At 39.5% G+C, this 22,199-nt stretch overlaps 1 protein-coding gene across 8 annotated transcripts in view; it reads right to left on the bottom strand.

The window, feature by feature from the left end:
- Positions 1-17,618: 17,618 nt before the first annotated feature.
- Positions 17,619-22,199, bottom strand: part of LOC119890616 (A-kinase anchor protein 13) — a 102,040-nt gene continuing 97,459 nt past the window's right edge. For all 8 annotated transcript variants that reach the window (XM_038701960.1, XM_038701962.1, XM_038701959.1 and 5 more), the window contains one exon: positions 17,619-20,694. In XM_038701960.1, the coding sequence (XP_038557888.1) occupies positions 20,642-20,694 (53 nt within the window). In that variant the 3' untranslated portion in view covers positions 17,619-20,641. The remainder of the gene's footprint in view (positions 20,695-22,199) is intronic.

Here is a 22,199-nt window from a genome sequence, read left to right as displayed (position 1 = left end):
GTCATGCTCTGAAGTTGCACAGTAATTCAAAAGACTCCCACCTCATCATTAGTGATTTTATTATGAAGCCATGATTCAGAAATAGTGATTATATTAGGTTTATGTAAAGCCGTACATACCCTGAGAAGATCAAATTTAGTAGCAAGGCTCCTGATGTTGAGATGAATGACTTTTAATCCTTTAATTGAATCAATAACTCACAAATAAGTAGGCATACGACAGAGAAGAGGGTTGAGAAGCAGGTGACGAGAACAACATTGCTAACAAATTTAGACAAACAAAAACAAAGCCAGATATAGGTGAAAACAGACTAATCAAGCATAAGACGTAGAACATGTAGTCCATAATTGAGCAGTAACGCCCAGTGATCTACAGATAAACTGTAGTAAATGTAACTTTCAAAGGCTGAGTCTGTTCCCAGTTTAAAAATAAAGATATTCCGAAAGTGGGAGGTAGATACATAAACAAGATGTCCATCAACATAAGAGACATCAAATACAGCACTAGGCTACAGCCACAGCATCATTGGAAACAGACATAGAGAGCCAATTTAACATAGCACCTGTGTGCCATAACAACTTAGTCTAGCACACATGCAAATAATCAGATAAACAGAATCAGTGACAGCAAACAGGAGTGACAGATATATAACATGGTATTGCACCAGTCCAAAAGAGAGAATTAAGCATGCATGCAGGTAAATAAGGCAGGTACGCTGATATAGACACAGATCAATGAGGATCCAGTTAGGATTAACTTTGAAATTAAGCTGCCGACAATTAGACATGGAGAGAGCGACTGGATAGCTAATAGCAAACTTGCCAGTAAATAACTGCGGTCAAAGTATATTCAAGCTATTTAGCTGTGGCACGGAGGGAAGCCACTAAGTCTTTGGCTTCTTCCTCCCTAGAGAGTATTTTCCTACCTCCACCTTTATCCGTTATAGTTAGCCTAGCAGGATACCACAATGCACGCTTAAGAATAAAGTTTATAAAGTTCAGACGTCACTTCCCGATATTCGGATTACTGCTCCAGTACTTCAGGCGTATAGTCATCATAAATAGCAATGGAAGTGCCTTGATATTGCAGCTTACCTCTCTTGGACCTGGCCTCATGGATAATCAGATCATTAAGTTGAAACTTGTACAGTCGGATAATTACCAGCCTCTGATGCTGTCCTGGACTTGGTTTGGTCACACTCCGGTACTGAGGTCAAGACTTCCTTGCCAAAAACAGTGCAGGATCCTCACTTCTCCAACTGTTGTTCTCTTCTCTGTCAGAGTTGTTGGACAGTATATACTCTTTGCTGAAAGGTCAGTTGTATAAGAGGTTAGAATAGTAAACATGTTGTTTGAGTTACAGAGAACTGTATAGAAATTTAATAGTAAATTAGTGTTATTTAATCAAGAACACTATACACGTAACTCATATACTAACTGTAGTGCTTTACCATTCAGCCCTGTTAGAGCACTGAAGGTATTTTAGGCTTCACAGCTGAACACATCTATTACAGTGAAAATACACGCAAGAATGCTACAATCACGTTTACTGCAGAGCTAAGTTGAACTGTTTAAAATGTTGCGTGATTGTTTTCTTCACACAATTTCCTCACGGATTCAATTCATTCTGTGTCATTATGGAGCTTTGGCAATTATTGCCCACTTCTGAGCCTTTATAGTCCAGGCAACTCTTACAATTATTTCTTGAATTTTACACAGCTCAGTCTTACTACTCACAGGCTGAGAAACCCATTTCTCTTGAGAATGAAGCCACAATGCAGCTTTGCAAAATCACATTATGACTATGACAATTGCTACATTTCTACATTATCAAATACTTTCGTTGATGCATGTATTTATTAGTGTGGACAGTGATACACACACTGAGCCTTGAAACTGAAGATTTCCTATTAGCTTCCCAAACCACAAAAATCACCTGCACATTTCAGTTTGTTAGTTTTTTCCTGAATTCATTCAAGCAGTGGGGCGCTGAGACGGCAAGCAAATTACCGACACTACCAGAGGAAATAGGAAGTGAACATAAATGTATAAGTCTGCCTAATTTCCCTCTAAAACTGAAATAACTGTAATTGAAATGTAAAAATATATTGCTTGTATTATGATGAATTATCCAAAGAAAAAATGGTTTTAGGATTTATGCTACTGTAGAAGTCAGATCAGAACTAGAGCTTAAATTACCTGCAAGTGCTAAAGAACAGTGGTGTTCTTACAGTAACGGCCTAAACGAGCATTATTTCCAAGACCAAGAGCATTTTAGACTTTGTGACATTACAGGTTATGTTTTAAATAAGCCCTGTTTAAGACTAAAACATCCAGTGTGTAGCATTTTCCCACTGTGTGAATGCTGGTCCTGGATGCTGCTATATTTCTATTATTCTTTTACAAGAATGAATGTGTGTCCTTGGTGTGTCTAAAGACCCCCAAACTATGAGAAAAAAAACATCCTCTCTCTTTTTTTCCTGTTCAGTCTTTCAGTAAATGTGTGTGCAACACATAAGTAACTGTAAACAACAAGTAAAGCTATCTGTCTATCAGGAAACTCTTTAAATCACTGAAACTTTAGGCAGAGCAGCCAGAGGACATCAGAGGGAAAACCAGAAAACATTTTCTCCATAAAATATGGTTTCACAAAAATCAGAGAATAAAGTTATTCGGTTGTGCTTTTGTACTGTAAGTGAGGTCTACTCTCAAACAGAGCCCTTTAAAGAGAGAGTCGCATCATCTCCGTTCACTGCAATGGACCAGTTTTTCACAGCAATGGCGGATCATGAAGCATCTGAATGGTTCCCGGAAGTTAACAGCAGCGCAGCGGAGCTGCAATAGAAAGTGGTCTTTGGGATGTACTTTTAGACGTGTAAAAAATGAGATTATATGTTATTAACACAACTGAATCAAGTTAACATGTGCATTAAAGCATGTTAGTGGATTTCCCCCACTAAATTAGAAGATTTAGGGACATTAACAGTTAACAAATTAACAAACAAATTATGATACTGGCAATGGATAAAGTTAGCAGGACACAATATAAACAGGGGCAGCCTATTAATTTATTTTAAAACACGTATTTTGGGGGGCGTGGTATATAATTTTATTTAAATATAGTAGTGGTGCATGTATGAATAAAAGATTTCAAAACAAACATACTATAAAAACAATCTTCAGTAAATTGTTGCAGTGATGCTAAAGAGAAATGAGTGGACGATGGTGAGATAGAAAACAACACATGATTGTAAATGCCTATTATAATATACCATTTAAGAATTAATCATACCTAAAGTGTATTATCTTCTTTCCCTTCTCTCAGTGTCTGCATCCCTTCTTTCTTCCCTTCTTAGTTTATGAGCTTATTTTCCACACAGCAATTCATGTTTATTTACCCACATTAATATATCATAGTGGCTGAATGCACCATATTGGTGAACACTGAATTCTACTATTTTAGTTTACACTAATTACATAATTACTTTGTACAAATTCATATCAAATCAAATTGCTGTTTTGTCGTTTCTTTCGCTCATTTTAAATTGCCCGCCTGCGGTCTCCATGAATCACCTGACGATCAAGCATTTTGGACCCCCGCTGACGCGACTCTCTCTTTAAAGGGCTCTGCCCTCAAAAAGCCAGACCTATCTCCACAATTCAGTGCTGTGCCAGCTAGGTCCTGCCCTTCAGCAGGCTTCCAGAAGTTGGCCAATCAAAAGAAAGTAGGCTTTTAGGTAGGGGGGTCCTTAAAGAGACAGGAGCTAAAATAGAGTATTCAGACAGAGGATGAATAGAGGTGCTGAAGCAATGGACAGTATGAGTAACGTGTTTTTTCAACATTACTGCATGTTAACATTTTCTAGTAGGCACCCAAAACAAAGGTATGAACCTGGAACCTTTCATTAGCCTGATGTTTGTGACAAGACAGCATTTTTATTTTTTAATTTATTTGCATCAAGGACATGCACATTCTCTCTCAAAGCCTATCTTTGTTCAAGCTGTCAATATTCACAGCTTACGGAAAGTGCCTCTCAGAAACGCCTCTTATAGACTTGGTACAAATGAGCTGACGGCGGAGTTGCCAGGACAACAAGCACCATGATCCCTGATTTTTGAACCACAAACGCAACCCAAACATCAGGAAGTAGCTGGTGGTGCATACACACCCACAAAGAATCCATGGTCCTCCACCAATCTGCCTATAGCTGCTGCACAACCCAAGCATTCAAATTGCTTGTATTCTTGGAGCAAATGGTAATTTCTCCAAGTAAATACAGTGAGCAACAGTGTATATTTTTAGCTCGTAGATAATCAGTGAATCAGATATACATTATATAGTTTTACACTGCAGCACAGTCTGTCTGGAGATTTGACTGTGCATGGTTTACAAACAGCTTGCACTTTGCTTCAGTGGAGAGTGAATGGGATCCCTGTGGACAGAGCGCAAGAAAAATCACGCACAAGTTCATATTTTAGGCTGTGCAAGAGTACCTTACATGATTTTTTCCCCCCTTTCCGCTAGCTGGAAGGCAAGAAAAATAGAAATCCCCCAGCAGCATTTCCTGCTGACGGTATTAGTACCCAGCCCCCCCCCCCGCGCTCTCTCCCTCACACTCTCTCTCTCTCTGGCTGTCATATTACCTCTCTCTCTTCCCCTCTCTCTTTCTATCTCTCTTCTCTGTCTCTTCTAACATCAGAGAAGCATTGTAGCTTCACCAGAAAGCCATGTGATAATGTTCTCACGCCAGTGCCCTCATCACTCGAAAAAGACTCTGTCCATGCACACACACACACACACACACACACACACACTCCCTGTGATGTGTACACATGCTTCACACCGCCTCCCCTTTACACCAACGCTGTCATGCTATCCATCTTGTACAGGAGCACACAGAGTGCAGTCGAGGGGGCATTACAGGAGATCCGGGACCAAAGTGTCACTCATTCCCTCAGCATGGCAGTAAAGCCCCGGATGCTAGTAGAGTCCCTACCTTCCTATCCATGTCTGTCTTTTTCCTCCACGTCTATGTCCCTTTCTGGCAAGCCGCTGCGCTGTGTAAGCAACCTCCTAACTCTACCACAACACTAATGGCGGCAGAGGGCTTTATCTGGCAGGGGAACAGGATCTCATCTACAGAGCTGCCCCCGGCTACAATATACACAGACATACAGAAAGCTTCACTAATACACTCAAACAGGAAGGGTAATCCAATGAAATTTAAAAGTAGCTTGCAGAAAGACAATAGAGGAGGGTTTGTTTTGAATGGGCCATTGTTTGTTTCTCCTCCTGCCTTGATATGTAGCACCTTGAATATCAAAATTAATAAGAAAACATGATTTGCATTATGGCCGCCATTCACCGAAAAAACAAAATAAGTTTGTTTATGATGAGCTGAGATACGGCGTCAGCATGTACAACACACAGCAATATGTCACAACTTCCATTCAAATTTAGACGTGCCGGGCTAAAATGATTGGCTCTTTAATTAATTGCATTATCATCAGCAAACACAGTGATTTTCTTCCAGCCATGAAAGCTCCTGAGAGAAGACAGATATAATGTAGCTGAGGGCACTCCACTCAGCCACTGCAGGAAGAAATCAACAGGCGTGGGGCTGCCACATAGTCACAGTGCCCCCTACTGGCTAACACAGCATCGACACCCTGAAAGAGCATTACCCTTGGCACTTCATCCAGCAGCAAAAAGCCAAGGGGTGGGTATTTGTGCACAGAGCCATGGGACATTCAGAGAATAGCAACCCTTGAAAAGGATTTTCTGCCAAGTGTTTGGCAGTCCATGCAGTGCTCGTGCATACTCAATTTCAGGGTTGCATTTGATAGAAAACAGCTTTACATGATAGTGGGATGTGAATGTGCACTATTGAGATGGAAAATATTGAGTGTCTCATGTAAAGCATTTCTCGACTCCCGGGTTGGGTGGTGGTGGTGAGGGAATCAATAGACTCAAATAGAGTGAGTGTGTATCCACATCTGCACCACAAAGGTTCAGAGGTTTACAACACATGGACTTAAAGTGTTCTCCAGTTGTCTACAAGACTGAATCTACATATTTTTTTTCTGCCTACTATATATCTCAACTCGATCAAAGCCATGTGAAATTCTGACAAGTTCCAGATTATTGCATTTTCTACCCTTAAACAGGATTTACATGATATTTTCAGTCCTTATGCTGAGATAGACGCTGCTGACATGTCGTCTGGAGACAAATACTGAAGCTGATCCGTAGACACTGAATAATGGAACAACAGCTAGGACACTGTGTGTTAAGAGCTGTGAGATTTTACTGGGAAATCAGGACATTTTGGGATTCGCAGCTAGAAGATACTGTCATATTAAACTCAGTTGGACTGGATGTCTCAAAAAAAAAAAGGTTGGTGAGGCAACAAGTCTCAGCATAATCTTTATGCTGTGATTGCCAGAGACAATTGTCTTCTCTTGTGGTTCATGACTTAACCGTTTAAAATCATTAGATTAGAACAATGTTAATTCAGATTTAAAGTGACGTTTTCCTTTAACCTCTGCCTCCCAGGCTCTGCTTCAAATATAGTGACTGTCCACATTAATACTACTCGAAACAGGCGTGCCAGACGCAGACTTGTTGTGCTAAAGCGATGCAGTTTGTTGGGAAACAGCGGCAGCAGAATGGGCATATGGTTGAACTGGGCAGAGCATATGTCCCCAGTATTCATGCTCGACTCTATCTCCACAAACACGACAGACCCAGGCCAACATCCCCGGGCAAAGAGTCTGCTCCTTGCAACTCCCAAGTGTAAGTGCAATAACAGCCTGAAAGAGTACTGTATAGTAGAAATGCTAGAAACAGAAAGCTGACTGTGAGCTAAACACCTTAAATGTAACATGGAATGAAAATCATTACCACTCCATTGTGCATTGGGCCGTCCTACATTACTATCTGGAATAGCTGGTGTTAGAACAGGGTTGTTTTATTCCGCTGACAACATCTCCTGTGAACTAAATGCATGGTTTGCCTTAAAAATCTACGGGACACACTGATCTTTAAAGGTAGAGTTGAAGATCTCTGGAAAGTGTCTACTCAATCACCCATCTACTGATGACTAAGATATATTAGAAAGTAGTAGTTACAGAATATAAGCTATATTCTATATTAGTTATATTAGGAAAGTGTTTATTAATGTGCTGACTCCTGAAGCTGAAGGAAAAGCTTGGCCTGTGATGGACATGCAAGATGTCTTTCATCAATTATGAAACATCAGAAGAGCAGTAAAAAATAAAACAGCTTGATCATTTTGAATTTGAGTAAAGGAAAGAAAGAGAGACAGTCACAGAATATAGAACAAACTAAGTAAAGTAAATTATACACAATGTAGTGTAATGGCGCTCAGACAGAGAGATGTGCATACACAAAAGTATGACAAACATGCAGTATGAGGTAAGGAATAGAAAATTATTATCATTATAAGAAATAAATTAACACAAGAAGAAGAAGAAAATGTGTAATGCAGCTCTTGAGGGCATGTCACAGAGCCTTTTGAGTGTTAGTAAATCTTATTTTATGGCACTCAGATATATATACAGTACATTTAATGGTGATATGTAACTCTGTGACTACCTACCCCATCAGATATTAAAAGGGGAAACACCTCTACAGTTTGTCTTCTGGCAGCTTGTTTTTCCGCGGGATCACTCTCCATTCGCTTAACACTTCTTATGGCACAGATATAATCAGTTCTGTTTCGCCTCATGCACATTTCAAATCTATTTTTGTTTAATTGGTTTGTCAATATTTTCTTCAGCACCAGTGTTTTGAAAATTTTAAGAAAATCAATAATTAATGCACATCTATCAAAGCGTGTCTGGAGAAGAGATGGATACTGATCAGGCTAAACTATTTTCCTCTGGCAGTTCATCGCGCAGCTGCAGTTGTTGTCTCCAAAGGCTCGGTCCACCCATCGTCAGTGTAGATGATGTACACCAGGAATGCACCGTGCAGAAATATACAATATAGCCAGGTCCCATCGTGCTGTATGAGCGAAATCAATTCTAAAGCACATCAGTAGCCAGTGTAAGAATGGTAAAACTGGTGTGGTATGATCATTAAAATGACAAAACTGGCTGTAGAGTTTTGTAATAAATTAAGTATATGGCCAACAGTTCACACAGGTGTACAGTACAGTGGACAAAATGACACACAAGAAAGACATTTCTGCAGGTGTAACAGATTTGTTTGTGTGAGTTGTTTTGTGATTGTTGTTGTTGTTATTTTTGAGGACAGCTGGATCTATGGAGCACAAAAGCACATTTAAAGACCGGAATCTGAGGTATGTTGAGTTTAACTCTCAAGGGTTACCAGGCCATTAATGATGACCTCTGATTTATGTCTTCACTTTCCATATATCAAGTTGCCTTATATTGAGAGGACGGCCAAATACAACTGCGTGTAATCTATATGACAATGATAATCTGTGTTGTGTCATGCTGATGTGGCAATATACACAAAACAGGGATGGCTCAAATGACCTTTGACGGACTGTAATAGTAACTCAACAAAAGTTGCATACTGAAGATTTATAATAAAAATAATATATAGAATATAACCAACTTAAAATGGACCCTGAGAGGAGCACCATGTGCACTAGGGATGTCATACACCAGTTCCACTCTGGAGAGTCTTGTTGTCAACCCAGATTAAAAAAAAGAAAGCCTTTCAGAACCAGTGAAGTGGGAGGCATTCTCTCATCCTTTTGGTTGCATTACTTGTGTAAAGTGAATATCTTGTCTGTAGTGCTGTGGTCATTTTCCAATGCAGCATTTATCAATATAATTAAAGTTGTTTTTTTATGTTTATGATGCAACAACATACTTTTTTTAATGCTTTAAGCTGCTGAGCACCTCGTCACAGTAGAGAAATGTCAGTTTTGTGTATATTACTGCTGCGACTTATTATTATCAATTTATCATTACCATCTTAAATTAGTGAGGTTTAGAGTCTCTGTGTCCTAACCCTGCAACATGAAATTAAACCAAAATGCCCCAAACAAAAAGAAAAACATTTTTTGATTCCTTTGCACATTGTAGTGCCCAACGGCTCTTTAAACTGGAGTTGTTTCCTTACAACAGTACTTGTTCCTGTGAAACCAACAAAGCTCCCAGGATCTAACACCTCCTCCTCCCTGGTTGAAAGAGGAGCGCTGCTTCTCCTCTGTATGTTCGTTCCAGTCAGCAGGTTCACATGGACCCCGTCCAACTTCCCTGCAGTCTGCAGGGGAACAGAAGGTCTCTGCAGTAATCTGTTGCCATTTCCTTTACAATCCAGCAATTAACTTCACCCGGTGACAAAACAAAGATTTTTCTCAATGTAATCTAATTAGGAAGTGATTCGTTTTGTTAAAAAACACCAGCACAGGCCCCCATGGGGATTCAAATGACATGTAATTGAAATGTAATGGGTCTCGGTAGCAATAACAAGCAGCAATGAATATTAATATTTTAAAAAGACAATAGTGCTTTGGATGGGTTTAAACTCTTGTTGTTTCAGTAAAACATACTGAAAAAAGGCATGTGCTAGCAACATTGTGACCTGCTAAGTGGGAGCAGAGGCACACACGTTTATTCAGACTCCGTGTCACTATTCATCCAGACTCAATGCAAAAACAGATGGTGCACTTAGGACTAGAGGTGACACAGAGAGACACAGATAAGCCACTGGAGCGGCCTGGCTCTCGGACTGTAATTATTCAGGGAGAGTCAACTGAGCTCTATGCTGTTTGTCAGCTATTTCCCCGCTTCACACTTGTACACTTCCAAACATTCACGCTGGTAGATGTCCAGTACAACCCTGGGCTGCTACTGTCATGTGCGTTGCGTTGGAGCGGGGACAACTGCTGAGTTAAAACGTAATTAGCAAGCAAGCTGAACAGAAGTCTAAACAGCTAGCAAAAAGTAACGTATAAATGATTGAAATAGATATGTAAATGTAATGGATAAATGGTAAAAATATAGTCAGCTACAAATAACTGAAAACTATAGCGTAAAGTAATGGATACATTGTTGAAATTTCATCCTATGTGATACGAACGCAAACGTGACCAAACTGAACTTCTAATGAACACATTTTGACGTGACAGGTGGTGTCGATGAAGGGGGGACTTTAACCCATCTGACAGGGCTGTGGGGGTTTATCTGGCAAAAAAGGTTGGACACCACTGCTCTAGGTTGCTCTGTTCTGCCCAGAATGCACTGCATGTTAATTCAAGACCAGGGTCACTGGAACATTGAACTGTGGCGGACAGGGTGCCAAGAAGCTTCAAAGGGCCTTTTGAAAAAATATTTTATTCTATATCCCTACCACTTCCTGCCAGGCAGCACCGCCTTCTATCCACTGAACTCAATTAAACTCGGCTACTGACCCATTTCCGAAGCAATGAGCTTGGGGAAGTATCTGACAAATGCCAGTTCATGTCTGCATGTGCCCAGAGGATTGTGGCTTCAAGGAAGACTCCAGGATTAAAACTTGGAGGTAAGCATAATAACATGCAAATTTCTTACTATGCAACGAGCTCAAAGAGACAGTGAGAAGAAAAAAGGAAGAGACACACTTTTGAGTGTTAACATCTCTTCATTTTTCTATAATAAATATATTTCTATACAATAGTATCAGTCAAAAGTACAGGCTAATCTCTACTGCTTAAATGATTACTTAAATCAAGCACTCAGCATACATATTCGATACCAAGACAGTAACTTGCACCGTTGGAATGTGGACTGTAGAATAAGAAGCAGGCTTCAAAGAGAATCTATTAGCAGACGAAGTGGCAACGATTTTAGGACACAAGTCCATTAAAAGCCATTTTCTTTAAAGAGTAGAAGAAAAATCTCATGGGTCCATGGAGTCCAGTTCTGCTCCTATCAGCACCAGTGTGGAAAAACAAGAGCACCGGGCCACTGGGACATTCCTGTGAGCATTATCAGCCCTCCTTAACTATTCTAAACTGACATCAATTGCTGTGCCGGCATGATCCCAGCGGACCTTGTTAGCTCCATTTAATGGCAAAATGAGCCAACTTCTAAGTCCTGCTCTGGCATTGGGAGCTGTAAGTCCTGGCGGCACTGTTGTATTAGGTGGTGAATGTAAAAAGATATCACACTAATTACTGAAGGGACACAGGTTTGGGAAGGCTAAACATTTGTACATTTGTTAGCGCATGGAGCCAGTTTCTCTTGGCAGTAACAGAAAGACATTTCCATAAAGACGCTATTGCCGTTGCATTAAAAACATATGAGTGGCATCTGGCACCATCTGAGCATGATTATTTCTGTGGTGTTTTTACATGGACTGTCATGGTCTGTGTTATCATTATCTTGTATTTTTAGGGGTCAAGGAATTTAAGCAAAAAGTTCTAGTACTATAAAAGAAATACTACTTTTTATGGTGTCCTGTAGAAGTCCTACATTTTGATTTATTCCCGCATCCTACAATATTTTATTAATTGTCTGAATGAGATTATGATGCTGTAACAAAATGGCTCATCCCCAACAATCAGCAAGTTCCAAAAACTATCCTTGTAATAGGTATAAAGACAGCAAACCAAACTTGACTTTTTGCATCTATGTTTTGCAAAGCTTAAAGTGAAACGTACCTTTTCTTAATGAACAGCGGCCACTGTTGCTCCCACAGGAGGATGACACACTGAATCCTACATTTCCCAAGATTGTCTTGAGTTAGTCGATGTAGTGGAAACAGCGGCACAGCAACATTCATCTAGCCTACCTAAAGCTTGCTAACATTAACAAGTAAGGCTGTGGCAGCAAAATCCTTTTGTTTTAATACTTATGAATCTAACGTTGGACGAGTGAGTTATTACCACTTTCTGAAGTTACATAGTCTCACTTTAAATACATCTATAAATCTTGGGATTCCACCATTATTCTGATGATTTACCTGCTAAGGCAAAATTTAATGTATTGCCTCAATCAGACACGTTGTACCGTATGCTCTTGTTCCTAAGAGTGCAGAACCCTCCGAAATAACAGGTTCGTATGTGATAGATCTCTGTTTCACAAGTTTCCAAGTCCCTTAGTTCTTCATAGCTAACCACTCCTGCTATTAAAACAACAAAGTTGGAGATGGTTGAGAATATAATGAAGATCTAAGGACGAGGGCTCGTTGCTGCCCTTTCAGAGACTGGCTGACATTTCCTCCATGTTGCCAATCAGATCAGCATAAATGTCTTGTGGGTGGAGGCTTTTGCACTTTTGTCAGGTTTAGTTTGAAGGATGCAATCCCGAACCAGCAACTTTTTTTAAAGTTTGATCAGGCAATTTGTCTTCACAAAGTATGTGTACTGTATGTGAACAATCTAAACCCTCTCTTAATGCTCTCCTCCCTTAGCAACTGCTATTGATGTGTCCTTGAACAGTGCACGTAACCGGTGGTTGCTATAACACTGATTCTACTGGGCAGCTATTAGTTTTACTGTAAATGTAGGAGAAAATAGGGCACGGTGGAAGTGTATGTAAGAAATAATGGCCATATTGAATCTTACGAGACACTAATTACTTACATTTTAAATGTAATCACTACTGAATACTAAAGTTAAAAAAAAACCCCATTAATTTCACTCAATGGTCTCCCCAGAGAGAATATTAATACACATTCAGTATATTATACTGTTGTGTGTGTCTTGGTAAACTTTGATAGTAAAAAGAGCAATGAATGTTCCTGCCTTCTCTGTTACCTCAGCAACAGGCAAGCAAACATCCCCAGACAATCGGAACGTGTATACATAGGTGTGCCTGCACATTTTTTAATTTTTGTATGTGTGGCTGTGAGACTTTGTGTTTATCTTTTAGTTTATAGCCTTCTTTATGTGAGTGTCTGCTAAATGTCTAGGGCTGGCGGTGGTCCCCATGAGTCTGTGACAGAGCTCTAGTTTACCATTTTAGACCTCCAGCTGCTGAATCATGGGTAGATGTTTTCCCCGTTTTATTATAAAGTAGAAAGTGACAGCAAATAAGTTAAAAAGAAAGAAAGAAGGAGGTAATAAATTCTTCGCTGGATATGAACAGTTCCATGTGATACAAAACCATCATCAGGGAAAACGAACTGAATTTTAATCCGTAATGCTCATGGGTCTGTTTTAAACGGCAGATTATCCTATGAAAAGCGACCACATCTAAGTACCGACTATTGATAATGTCTGTCCATAACATACTGTTTAAACTGAATGTGATTTGTTGAGGCACAATGTCATGTAATAGCCTATCTAGTATGTTAGTAGAGTCAACTTAATATGTGCACTTACAGGAGCTGGTGAAGAGAAACTGAAGTCCTATTTGCACAAGACTAATGCTACTTAGACACATAAAGGGATTTATAATAATTGTAGAGATTAGCAGCGACTTTTTTTGCAGTCGTATCTGCCATGTCTGTAATTTGTGAAGTAAAAGCACCATATTACCAAGCGTACTTTGCTGACGAGCCTTGATAACACTATTTCCATGTAAATTGAACTCGTACTAATTTCCGTTTGCTCTTTCCGCACGGTCTCTTTTTTAAGTGGCGTTTAATTTCTATCTTTCTCCTGTCATGACAAATTAAGACAGCGCTGGATTCTGGAAATTAAACTTTTACAAGCATTTTTTTGACTATATTCAAAGTTATGCTTTACAGTATCAGAAAGCAATGTTTTTAAATAGCAGTAAAACCCCATTCTGGATTTACTGGATTTATTGGATTTTAAATGCATATGAACCCGTATGTCTGTGATTTTTCATCCTCACCCCACTTTTAATTACAGCCCCAATACCCTGGCATAATGGAAGAGACACTTCACATTAGGACGATGGTATATCTGACTTTTATTTTTCTTTACACATAAAACTGTGTTAAAAAGGATAAAGAAAAGATAAACATTACAAGAACAAGACCCTGCAAGTTCTTCAAACGGGCCAGTGACATTAGTAGCATGCTGCTGTTTGTGTGAAAAGTTAAATTACTGAAAATACGTTTAATGAGACTAGCATTAAAAAGAATAATAACCCCATAATAGCCAGTGTCTAGAAAGCCATGTGGAATTACTGTTTTTTTTTTATAAAGAAGCATTTTGTAATATTAATTCTGCCTGAAGGGGTCTTAAGAATCTACAGACTAAAAACACAAAGTACAGCTGAGGCTGACGGGAAAGTATTGGACAAATTAAAATTTGTCATTTACTAAAACATTGCCAATCACATAATTGATTAATGTCAGCAAGTAGTGCAAGTTTGTTTCTTTAATAAGTTATTAACTGCAGTCCCATTTGTACAGTAGGCCTATAAGCCTGTTGTATTTTGCATCCTTGTATTCTGGTTTGTGTAAGTACCTTGCCAGCTGGTTTTGGACTACAGTGTGGTTTTAAAGTGTGGCGGTAGCTTCCAGAACACGGGGAGTGTGTGTGTGTGTGTGTGTGCGCACATATTTGTGTGTGCATTAAGGCAGGGTCATTGAGGAGTAATAGGATTGCTCGGCCCCGCTCCCTCTCTCGACACCCTGGCAAAGACAGGCCTCCTAAATCATCCTCACATCTCTGAGCAAGATGGAGGACCTGGCATCGTCTCTCCCCGCCCTCCATCCCCGCTGCAGCCATCACCTCTCTCCCCACCGCAGGCAGCCGTGATTTCCCTCAAACCTCCAGGAGAACTGAAATAATATCTACTCAGCATTCTGTAAATATCCACCGGGAGAATGTACTCTAGTTCATTGCGGCTATGCCTCAGCTGCTTTCTACGGATTTGGCTGCTGATCCTCAACTTCTGCTCTTTGTTCTTGAGCTTTTCATCTTATGACTCCTAAAAAGGAGGCAATGTGTGAGGTGAAAGAGCCTACTCAGCTGCTATTATTCATTATTCACAGTCTGTGCTTGTGTATTCCTATTCAGGGTTATGAAGAGGCTGAAGCCACTTACATGATGTCTACACACAAGAGCTTTTTTTATCCAGGACAGCACGCTAGTCCAGTAAACTAGCTCAGAAAGTTGGCCCCCTTTAATACAGGTCTCACTGACCTAAACCGATAATAGCAAAAGATTCTCTTCTGCCATTTCTTAAGCACTTTTTTCACTTGCTGCTACAAATACTAGACTACTGGACAAAAACTTTTCACAAACTAGTGGCATGTCATAAGACCAGCAAAGTGTGTTTGTGAGTTTTTCTTTTACGTGCCTGTAGTCCCAAACACGAGCTGAGGTAGAACAGTGTTGTCGCAGCCCAGGGCACCTATCCCAGACCGTGAAAATAATGGTCAGGTTTTTATATGTGCTCTTTGATGTCAGATGAATGAAAAGGCTCCCTGGACACAAAAGTTTACCAAGAACAAGATGAACAATAACTTGACACAGGGTGCCTTAACAAAAAGAAGCCTGACTGATTATTGCCCTAGATATATGCAAACAAATAAACACGCATTTAACATTTGTCAATATGTCATCATCAGAGTAATATCAGAATGTCAGCATGGGAAAATACAGTAGCCTATGTTTACCGTACTATGAGATTCTAAACTCTGTTATGGGGTGGGAAGTAACCAAGTACATTTACTTAAGTACTGTAACCTATTAAAGTACAATTTACAGTACCAGAGTATTTTTCATTTCATGGTATTTTATACTATACTTTACTGTAAGTAAGGGATCTGAGTACACCTCAGAGTTTATGGATAGTGATATGAACTGGTGATGGTCCTGGTAGCGTTCATTTCTATTGAAGGTCCCTGACCTGCCGATGAGCCCCCCCACCCCCCACCCCCCGAGTGGGATGAGCTGCAGAGAGACCACATAAGGAAGATTGCAGCTTTGAAAGTGCTGATGCTTTGATGAAGTTGACCGAGTGTCACTCACTGTCTGTTCCCCTCTCAGCTCAGTTCAAAGCTGCTTTAAAACTATCAATTAGACAGATTTTGGCAATTATGATATGACAATAATTAGTTCGACAATGTCACATTTATCTTATCTCTGGCAGACAATTTATCAGTGTGTGAATTCTGTTTTTTCATTACTCATTCAAGCTTCACAGACTTATTTGCATGCATCGTTTTTTTTCTTGCTTTCTAGGATATGATGGAATTTTTAATTTGGAAGAGTTATGTAGTCTGATTTTTATTTCCTCTCTCCTTCTCTGTCTCTCAGCCTTCACTTGTTGTGCAACGGCGGTCCCGTGTACCACGCTGTCCCCATCACCATGACGACCAGAAGCAGATGAGGCTATCTAGCTTTCTGCTATTGTATCTCACCAACAAACTTGCTGCTACACAACTTTGATTTGGTGGGCATAATCTAAAAAGAGATAGGATAACTTCTGCAGCGTTTTGCTTTGGTAAACAAAATTGAACACATCAAGCTACTGACTTTCTGTTTGGTCTTATCAGCGGATGTTTTGTCCCTGGGGTTCATATGTTGAATGAGCCGAATGGAGAAATAGTTAGAAAGAGAATTTAAAGAGATCCCATGGTTCAATCGATAATAAAATAAGTTAGAGCTGGGGGGGGGGATGGTGATGAACATGGCGTAACTTATAACATCGTAAAGTTGTGTGTGTGTGTGTGGGGGGGGGGGGACAAAACAAAAAAAAAGTGAAATCCTTACAGTCGAGGTTTCCAGAGGCAAAACACTGCAGGGTTGAGCAGGCAGAACGCTGTCTGCGGCGTGGAGAGATTAAAGCAGCTGCTTCTTTATTTATCAGGAGGTACGAACGCTGCTGTGTGCCTGCACTGCTGTCAATCCATCAAGATCGTTGTCAGCTTTTTCCTCTGGCGGTGGTGCTCAAACAGCAGTGGGCACAACTAATGGAAGTAGGAAATCAAACCATTAACAGGATTTAGTGATAGCAATTTAATTACCTCTGAAAGAAAAAAAGAGGCTTAATGAAAATAACTGTTTTTATTGTAATAAAGTGTCCAAAACAAAAGAGACATAGAAAAAAAGAACACAGATCAGAACAGATGATGGAGGAGGAAATTGCACTAATGGAGGGCTGGATTACCAACTGGGAAACGATGGCAACTGCCTGGGGGCCTCAGACCCACAGTTTACCATGTGGCAATTGGTTTGTGGTCTGACCATTATGTCAGTTGCTTCTTATTGTAAATATTCCTTTAAGTTTCCTGCAGTGTTTGAGACAGAGTCCAGATTCCAATCGGATTTTGTGCTGCACTTATCTCACTCTTGATCCTCATGCAACCAGACACAGCCTGAGCACTGTTCATATTATATTCTTATTATATATTATTGAGATCACTTCCTAGAGATGTTTTAACTTTGACATTCAAAGTGGCTTTTTTGGTTGATAAGTGTAAAAAAATGCCTCATAAAACTTACTTTGATTCAATGCATGATTGTTTGTATTGATACAATGCTATGTGACAATAAAACATTTAGGGCTGCAACTAACAGTTATTGCCAATTAAACTGCTGATCATTTTCAATGAATCTATAAGATAAAAAATAGAATAAAAAAAGAAAAAGGAAAAATGGCCATCAGAATTTCCTACAGAATTACTTGTTCTGTCCGACAAACAGTCCAAAACCCAAATATATTTTCTGTGTTTACAGATTAAAACAGAGTTGCTGGAAGCAGGGATTTTTAGGCACATTTAATTGTTTATTGTGAGGATGTGTGTTATTAGAATACTAAATAAACATATACCAGACAAATAAATCAGCAGATAAAGTGTTCATGGAGCATGTAACTATTTTGTCAAAGAAGTAAACAGTCCAAATTTCCATTATAATTTTTTTTAATTATGAGAGAAATATGACTTTACATCACCCCAAGGGTGAGAATAAAACATAAATAAAACATTCTTACAAAATGTTGCAATAAATCATGAACAAAACCATTTTTTACACTTGATTTGTTTTATACATAAATCATATTTACACATTTGTCTTTGCCCTTTTTTACATTGTGGGGAATGAAACAATTCTGTACCACTTTTATAGTACAAACGTATCCTTCGTTTCAAAGCAGAGGTATAAAAGCTCTCCTCTCTCTCCTGAGAAGATGCTGGGTTCTACTCTAGTGCATTTTATCATTAAGATTTAAGGCTGCGCAGGCTTCACCTGATGGATGCACTCGTCTCGTGGACCGGCCTATCATCATCGGGGAGGGAGTTCATTTTCCTGACGTGTGTCTGCTGATTGTCCCTCACAGAGAGAGGTTTGTGGTCCCTCTCCCTCCAACAGTTAGACCTTCCTTTTTTCCATATTAAAGCTGCTGCTGACTGGTTTCACTGAATAACCAATTACAACCTCTGACAACTTATTTGCTTCTGCAGTCAATTACAAATGCCGTTGGGAAAATGTCAATGTGTGAGAGCCCACGCTCATCACATTATCTCTGTACGGCAATGACCTGCTGAGAAAAATATGTCAATTTCTCACAGCAGGGAGAAAAAGAAATTTAAAAAAAAAAACAATGTTTCATACTTTCTGGTTGTTGTTGTTGTGTGAGGGAGGGAACTCATTTAGTCATAGGTGCAGTGCTCCCTAGTGGTCACAACACACCTAAAGTGACAGAGGGGAAAAAAAAGCCCATTCCTCTCCGTTTCTTTTACAGGATTACACCAAAGCCATAAACAAAAGACATGAAGCAACTAATTGGCTGGCCGTGTAAGCCTCTTAGAAGACACACTATAATAAACCAGCCTGGACATGAAGTCAAATCCTCAACACAGACAGCAAGTTAACAAACAAGCACTTAAAGACGAGACAAAAGAGGCAGCAAGAAAGCAGTTCAGTGGCGCTGCTCTGTAATTCACTGGAAAAGGGTCCTTTTTTACTTACTACTTCCTACCTGTCCAGCAGGTAGTTGTGGCCCACAATCTGGGCTCCGTGGGGCTAAAACACAGGCTTAAAAATTAAGACAGGTCACCTTGGAAACACTACAAACTATGAGCCCCTTTTTTAACTTTAAACACTAACAAAATGGAACCGCAGCATCTTTTATGTAATTTAACACATTATCTCGCTTTGGATCATTGTTGCTTTTTACGAGCATCGGTGCCCTCGATTAAAAAATCCCACAGAATACAAAGATCTTCTTGATTGATATCTCACACTGACAACAAAAAACAAAAACGTTAGGACCAAAGTGCTTAACAACACTGATAAGTGTTGATTAATTTGAAATGATCAGAGACTGTTAGTCATTAAACATCCAAACAAGGACACATGACATTGTTTGGTGTTTTTAATTATGTCCTTTCTCATTTTCTCTAACCAGCTGCTTTGTTTTTAACAGCCTCCATTTCCTAAAACCATCAGCCTTGTGCTGTGTTACCGTGTCTATCGGAACTGAAAGAGGGAGAATGAAAGACAAAGTTTAACTCGTTAAGACACAGAAACCATTAGTATGCTACCTGCAGAGCTACATGCAATTAAAAAACGAAGGAAAGCCGCCCTCGTCAGCGCTCAGATGAAAGATGAGAGCTGCATAAAAGCCCACTGACAGGCAGATAAAGTGAGGATCAAGCTAATATCATCCAAGGATTCTGGGAAAATAGAAGCCTTTCAATCCAAAATGGAGATCCATAATTCAAATAAAAACCAAGGACAAAGACTGGTGCTGTAAAGTCGTTATTGAGGATTGCTAAAGTTATTATGCACCAGTTTCATTTTGCTTTCAAACTGGAAGTAAAATAACTGGACGTGATCACATCTGCTTTTCAACTTGTAAGTAAAGGAATGTTAGGCTACAGTTTTCTTCAATGTGGATCTTACAGTAGCACACTGGAATGAAACACCGGAGCAAACACTGAAAACAATGTCCTTTTTTTGATTAACACATTTTTGTAGGACACTTAGTTTAGGCAGATTTTCCTATGTGGTTTAAGTCTATTAATTGCTGATGAAGATGATTAGCAGTGAGGAGTTTCCACTGCTTGTCGACATTCATATCTGTTTCCAAATGGAGTTCAGGTATGTCTGCGTCCTTGTATGTGTCTGATCAGTCACATGGAAAAGGCTTCTGTAAATTAACACGACAGCCTGTTGGTGTGGAACTTGAAGCCACGACGAACTGTTGAAAATGGGGCTAGTTGGGACCATGACAAACATGGAAACAGAAAGGCAGTGAAGCCTTTGACATACTTGGCAGAGCTTGTGAGGCAGTCTACTGTGAAATGCTTTCAATTTGATACTTTATCACGAATGTATGATTCTTCAAAATGAAGAAATGAATCCACTGTCATGTAACCATGGTGTCTTTGAAAAGGGAAACAGGGTTTTTGGAGAAAGAATACTCCAAAATGTACATCTATTCCATGTTGCCTATTTGTGTGTACTGCAAGTGTCTTTGCCTAGTTGCACATCAAAACAGAATCCCTAAAATATTTTACTTTCCAGAAACTAAAAGCAGAGGTATCTTACCTAAAAATACAAATAATATGTATATTTTTAATTTCTCTACATTATGATATGGAAAATTAACTAAAAGTCTTTTCAAGGGGATTTCAAAAGGTACCAAAAAGCCTGGTAGTACACTGCACTATTACATATGTAGATGAATGTATTACTACTTTACAGTAACACATTCCTCTGGGCGTCAGAATGGCTGTGATGTGTTGAAGGTGACAAGGAAGAGGAGGAGTAGAGCCGCTTCCCTCAGCAGAAGAAGATCTCTCCATCCAGGGGAGGCTCTGGGAGGTGCTGAGGGTCTGGAGGGAGGAGAAGAGAGGAGTCTGTGTCACGTCACATGTGGAGATTTTGATTGCTTATTTGGCATCACCTATCAATGCTTTTCATATGAAAATGTATTTTGTACGCATCCAGTACTGTGTATGTATTACCGTGTTCAATGACCTGCTGTTCTATAAATACAGGGAGACTCCGAAAAACATTTTCAAATGCAGCACTAAAGCAAACCGTAACTATACAATATGTTTTCATTCTTCTATTTATTATTAACTCATATCCAGAGCTAAACCAGAGGCATCTCGAAACCAACTTTAGGGTGTTAAACATTCACCTAAAATGGAAATTCATTAAGACAATGGAATAATTTACTGTTCTGACTAATTCAATAATGTGTGTCCACAGTTCAGACTACATACTAAGCAGGTTTTGAGTGTGTTCAAAGTGACAAGAAAGTACAGTCCTATGCATACTGAAAAACCCTTCATTGTTGTGTATGATGTTGATGGACACCCAAAATGCAGTGCACAAATGGAGGAACTCCAGAAACATCTCAGAAAGCAAAACTATTACATGTTAGAAACCCATTTTGCTGTCTGTTAAGTGTGACTAATGACACTTCAAACTCGCAATCTGATTGTCATCTGTGTGCCAGTGCTCGTTTTGTAGCACTTCCTGTGAGTATAAAAGTATGTTAACTGCTTGTATACTGCACAATATAAAGAATAATATACAGTTTAGCACATACTGTTTACAGTTAGGGTGTAGTATGTATTTGGGGCACAACAATAGACTTCAGAGTCACAGTCCATGAAAATGGCTGGTGCAGGGACACAGCAGGGACCGCTGCACAGTACAATGTGTGACCTCTGGGACAAACATGAAAGTACAGCGCAGTGGACTGGGGCTGCATTCACTAAAAGATGAAGGATGCAAAGAAGATAAAGAGGTTGTGTGATGCAAGCTGACACCAGACTGTACACCCATTACAAGCTGGACAGGCTCTCATGAGTACTTAATGTGAAATTGCTGAAGATGAGGGTCAGTGTCATTCAGTTACAAATGTCTATTGAATACTAATTTTAAAGGCTTTTTGTCAATAAAATATCCCGGAAAGACAAAACATGGAACTTGTGCTTAGAATTTAATCCAAATGTAAAACATAGATGTATGTGAATGTCGCTCATTGTGATTGTAGCTGTTATGTAAATGTATTAGTCAGCATAGTACGCTAGGTCTTCACATTTCTAAAAGTAGAACCATTAAATATCTACTGTATTATCTTACAATTCTTAAAAAGGAAAATGGTACACAACTACCATATTGAAACTTTTGTAGGCAAAATCTTCATTACAATTTAGGCCTGTTATAGCAACCACCCATGTTTTGGCTAGTTATTTGAAAAACGTCCACTGGGAACACCCTTAATGGAGGCTTAGTACCCCTTACTAGGCATCTCTGTTCACATCCCTGGTCATACCTCCTTAAATCCCACATCTACAGTGGGTTAGTCTACCCAGCGTGCACC

Source organism: Micropterus salmoides, unplaced genomic scaffold (assembly GCF_014851395.1).
Source record: "Micropterus salmoides isolate LMB-PRFRI ecotype aquatic unplaced genomic scaffold, ASM1485139v1 Ms_hic_scaffold_6, whole genome shotgun sequence".
NCBI classification, from domain to species: domain Eukaryota; kingdom Metazoa; phylum Chordata; class Actinopteri; order Centrarchiformes; family Centrarchidae; genus Micropterus; species Micropterus salmoides.
This window is presented reverse-complemented; position numbering and strand designations above follow the sequence as displayed.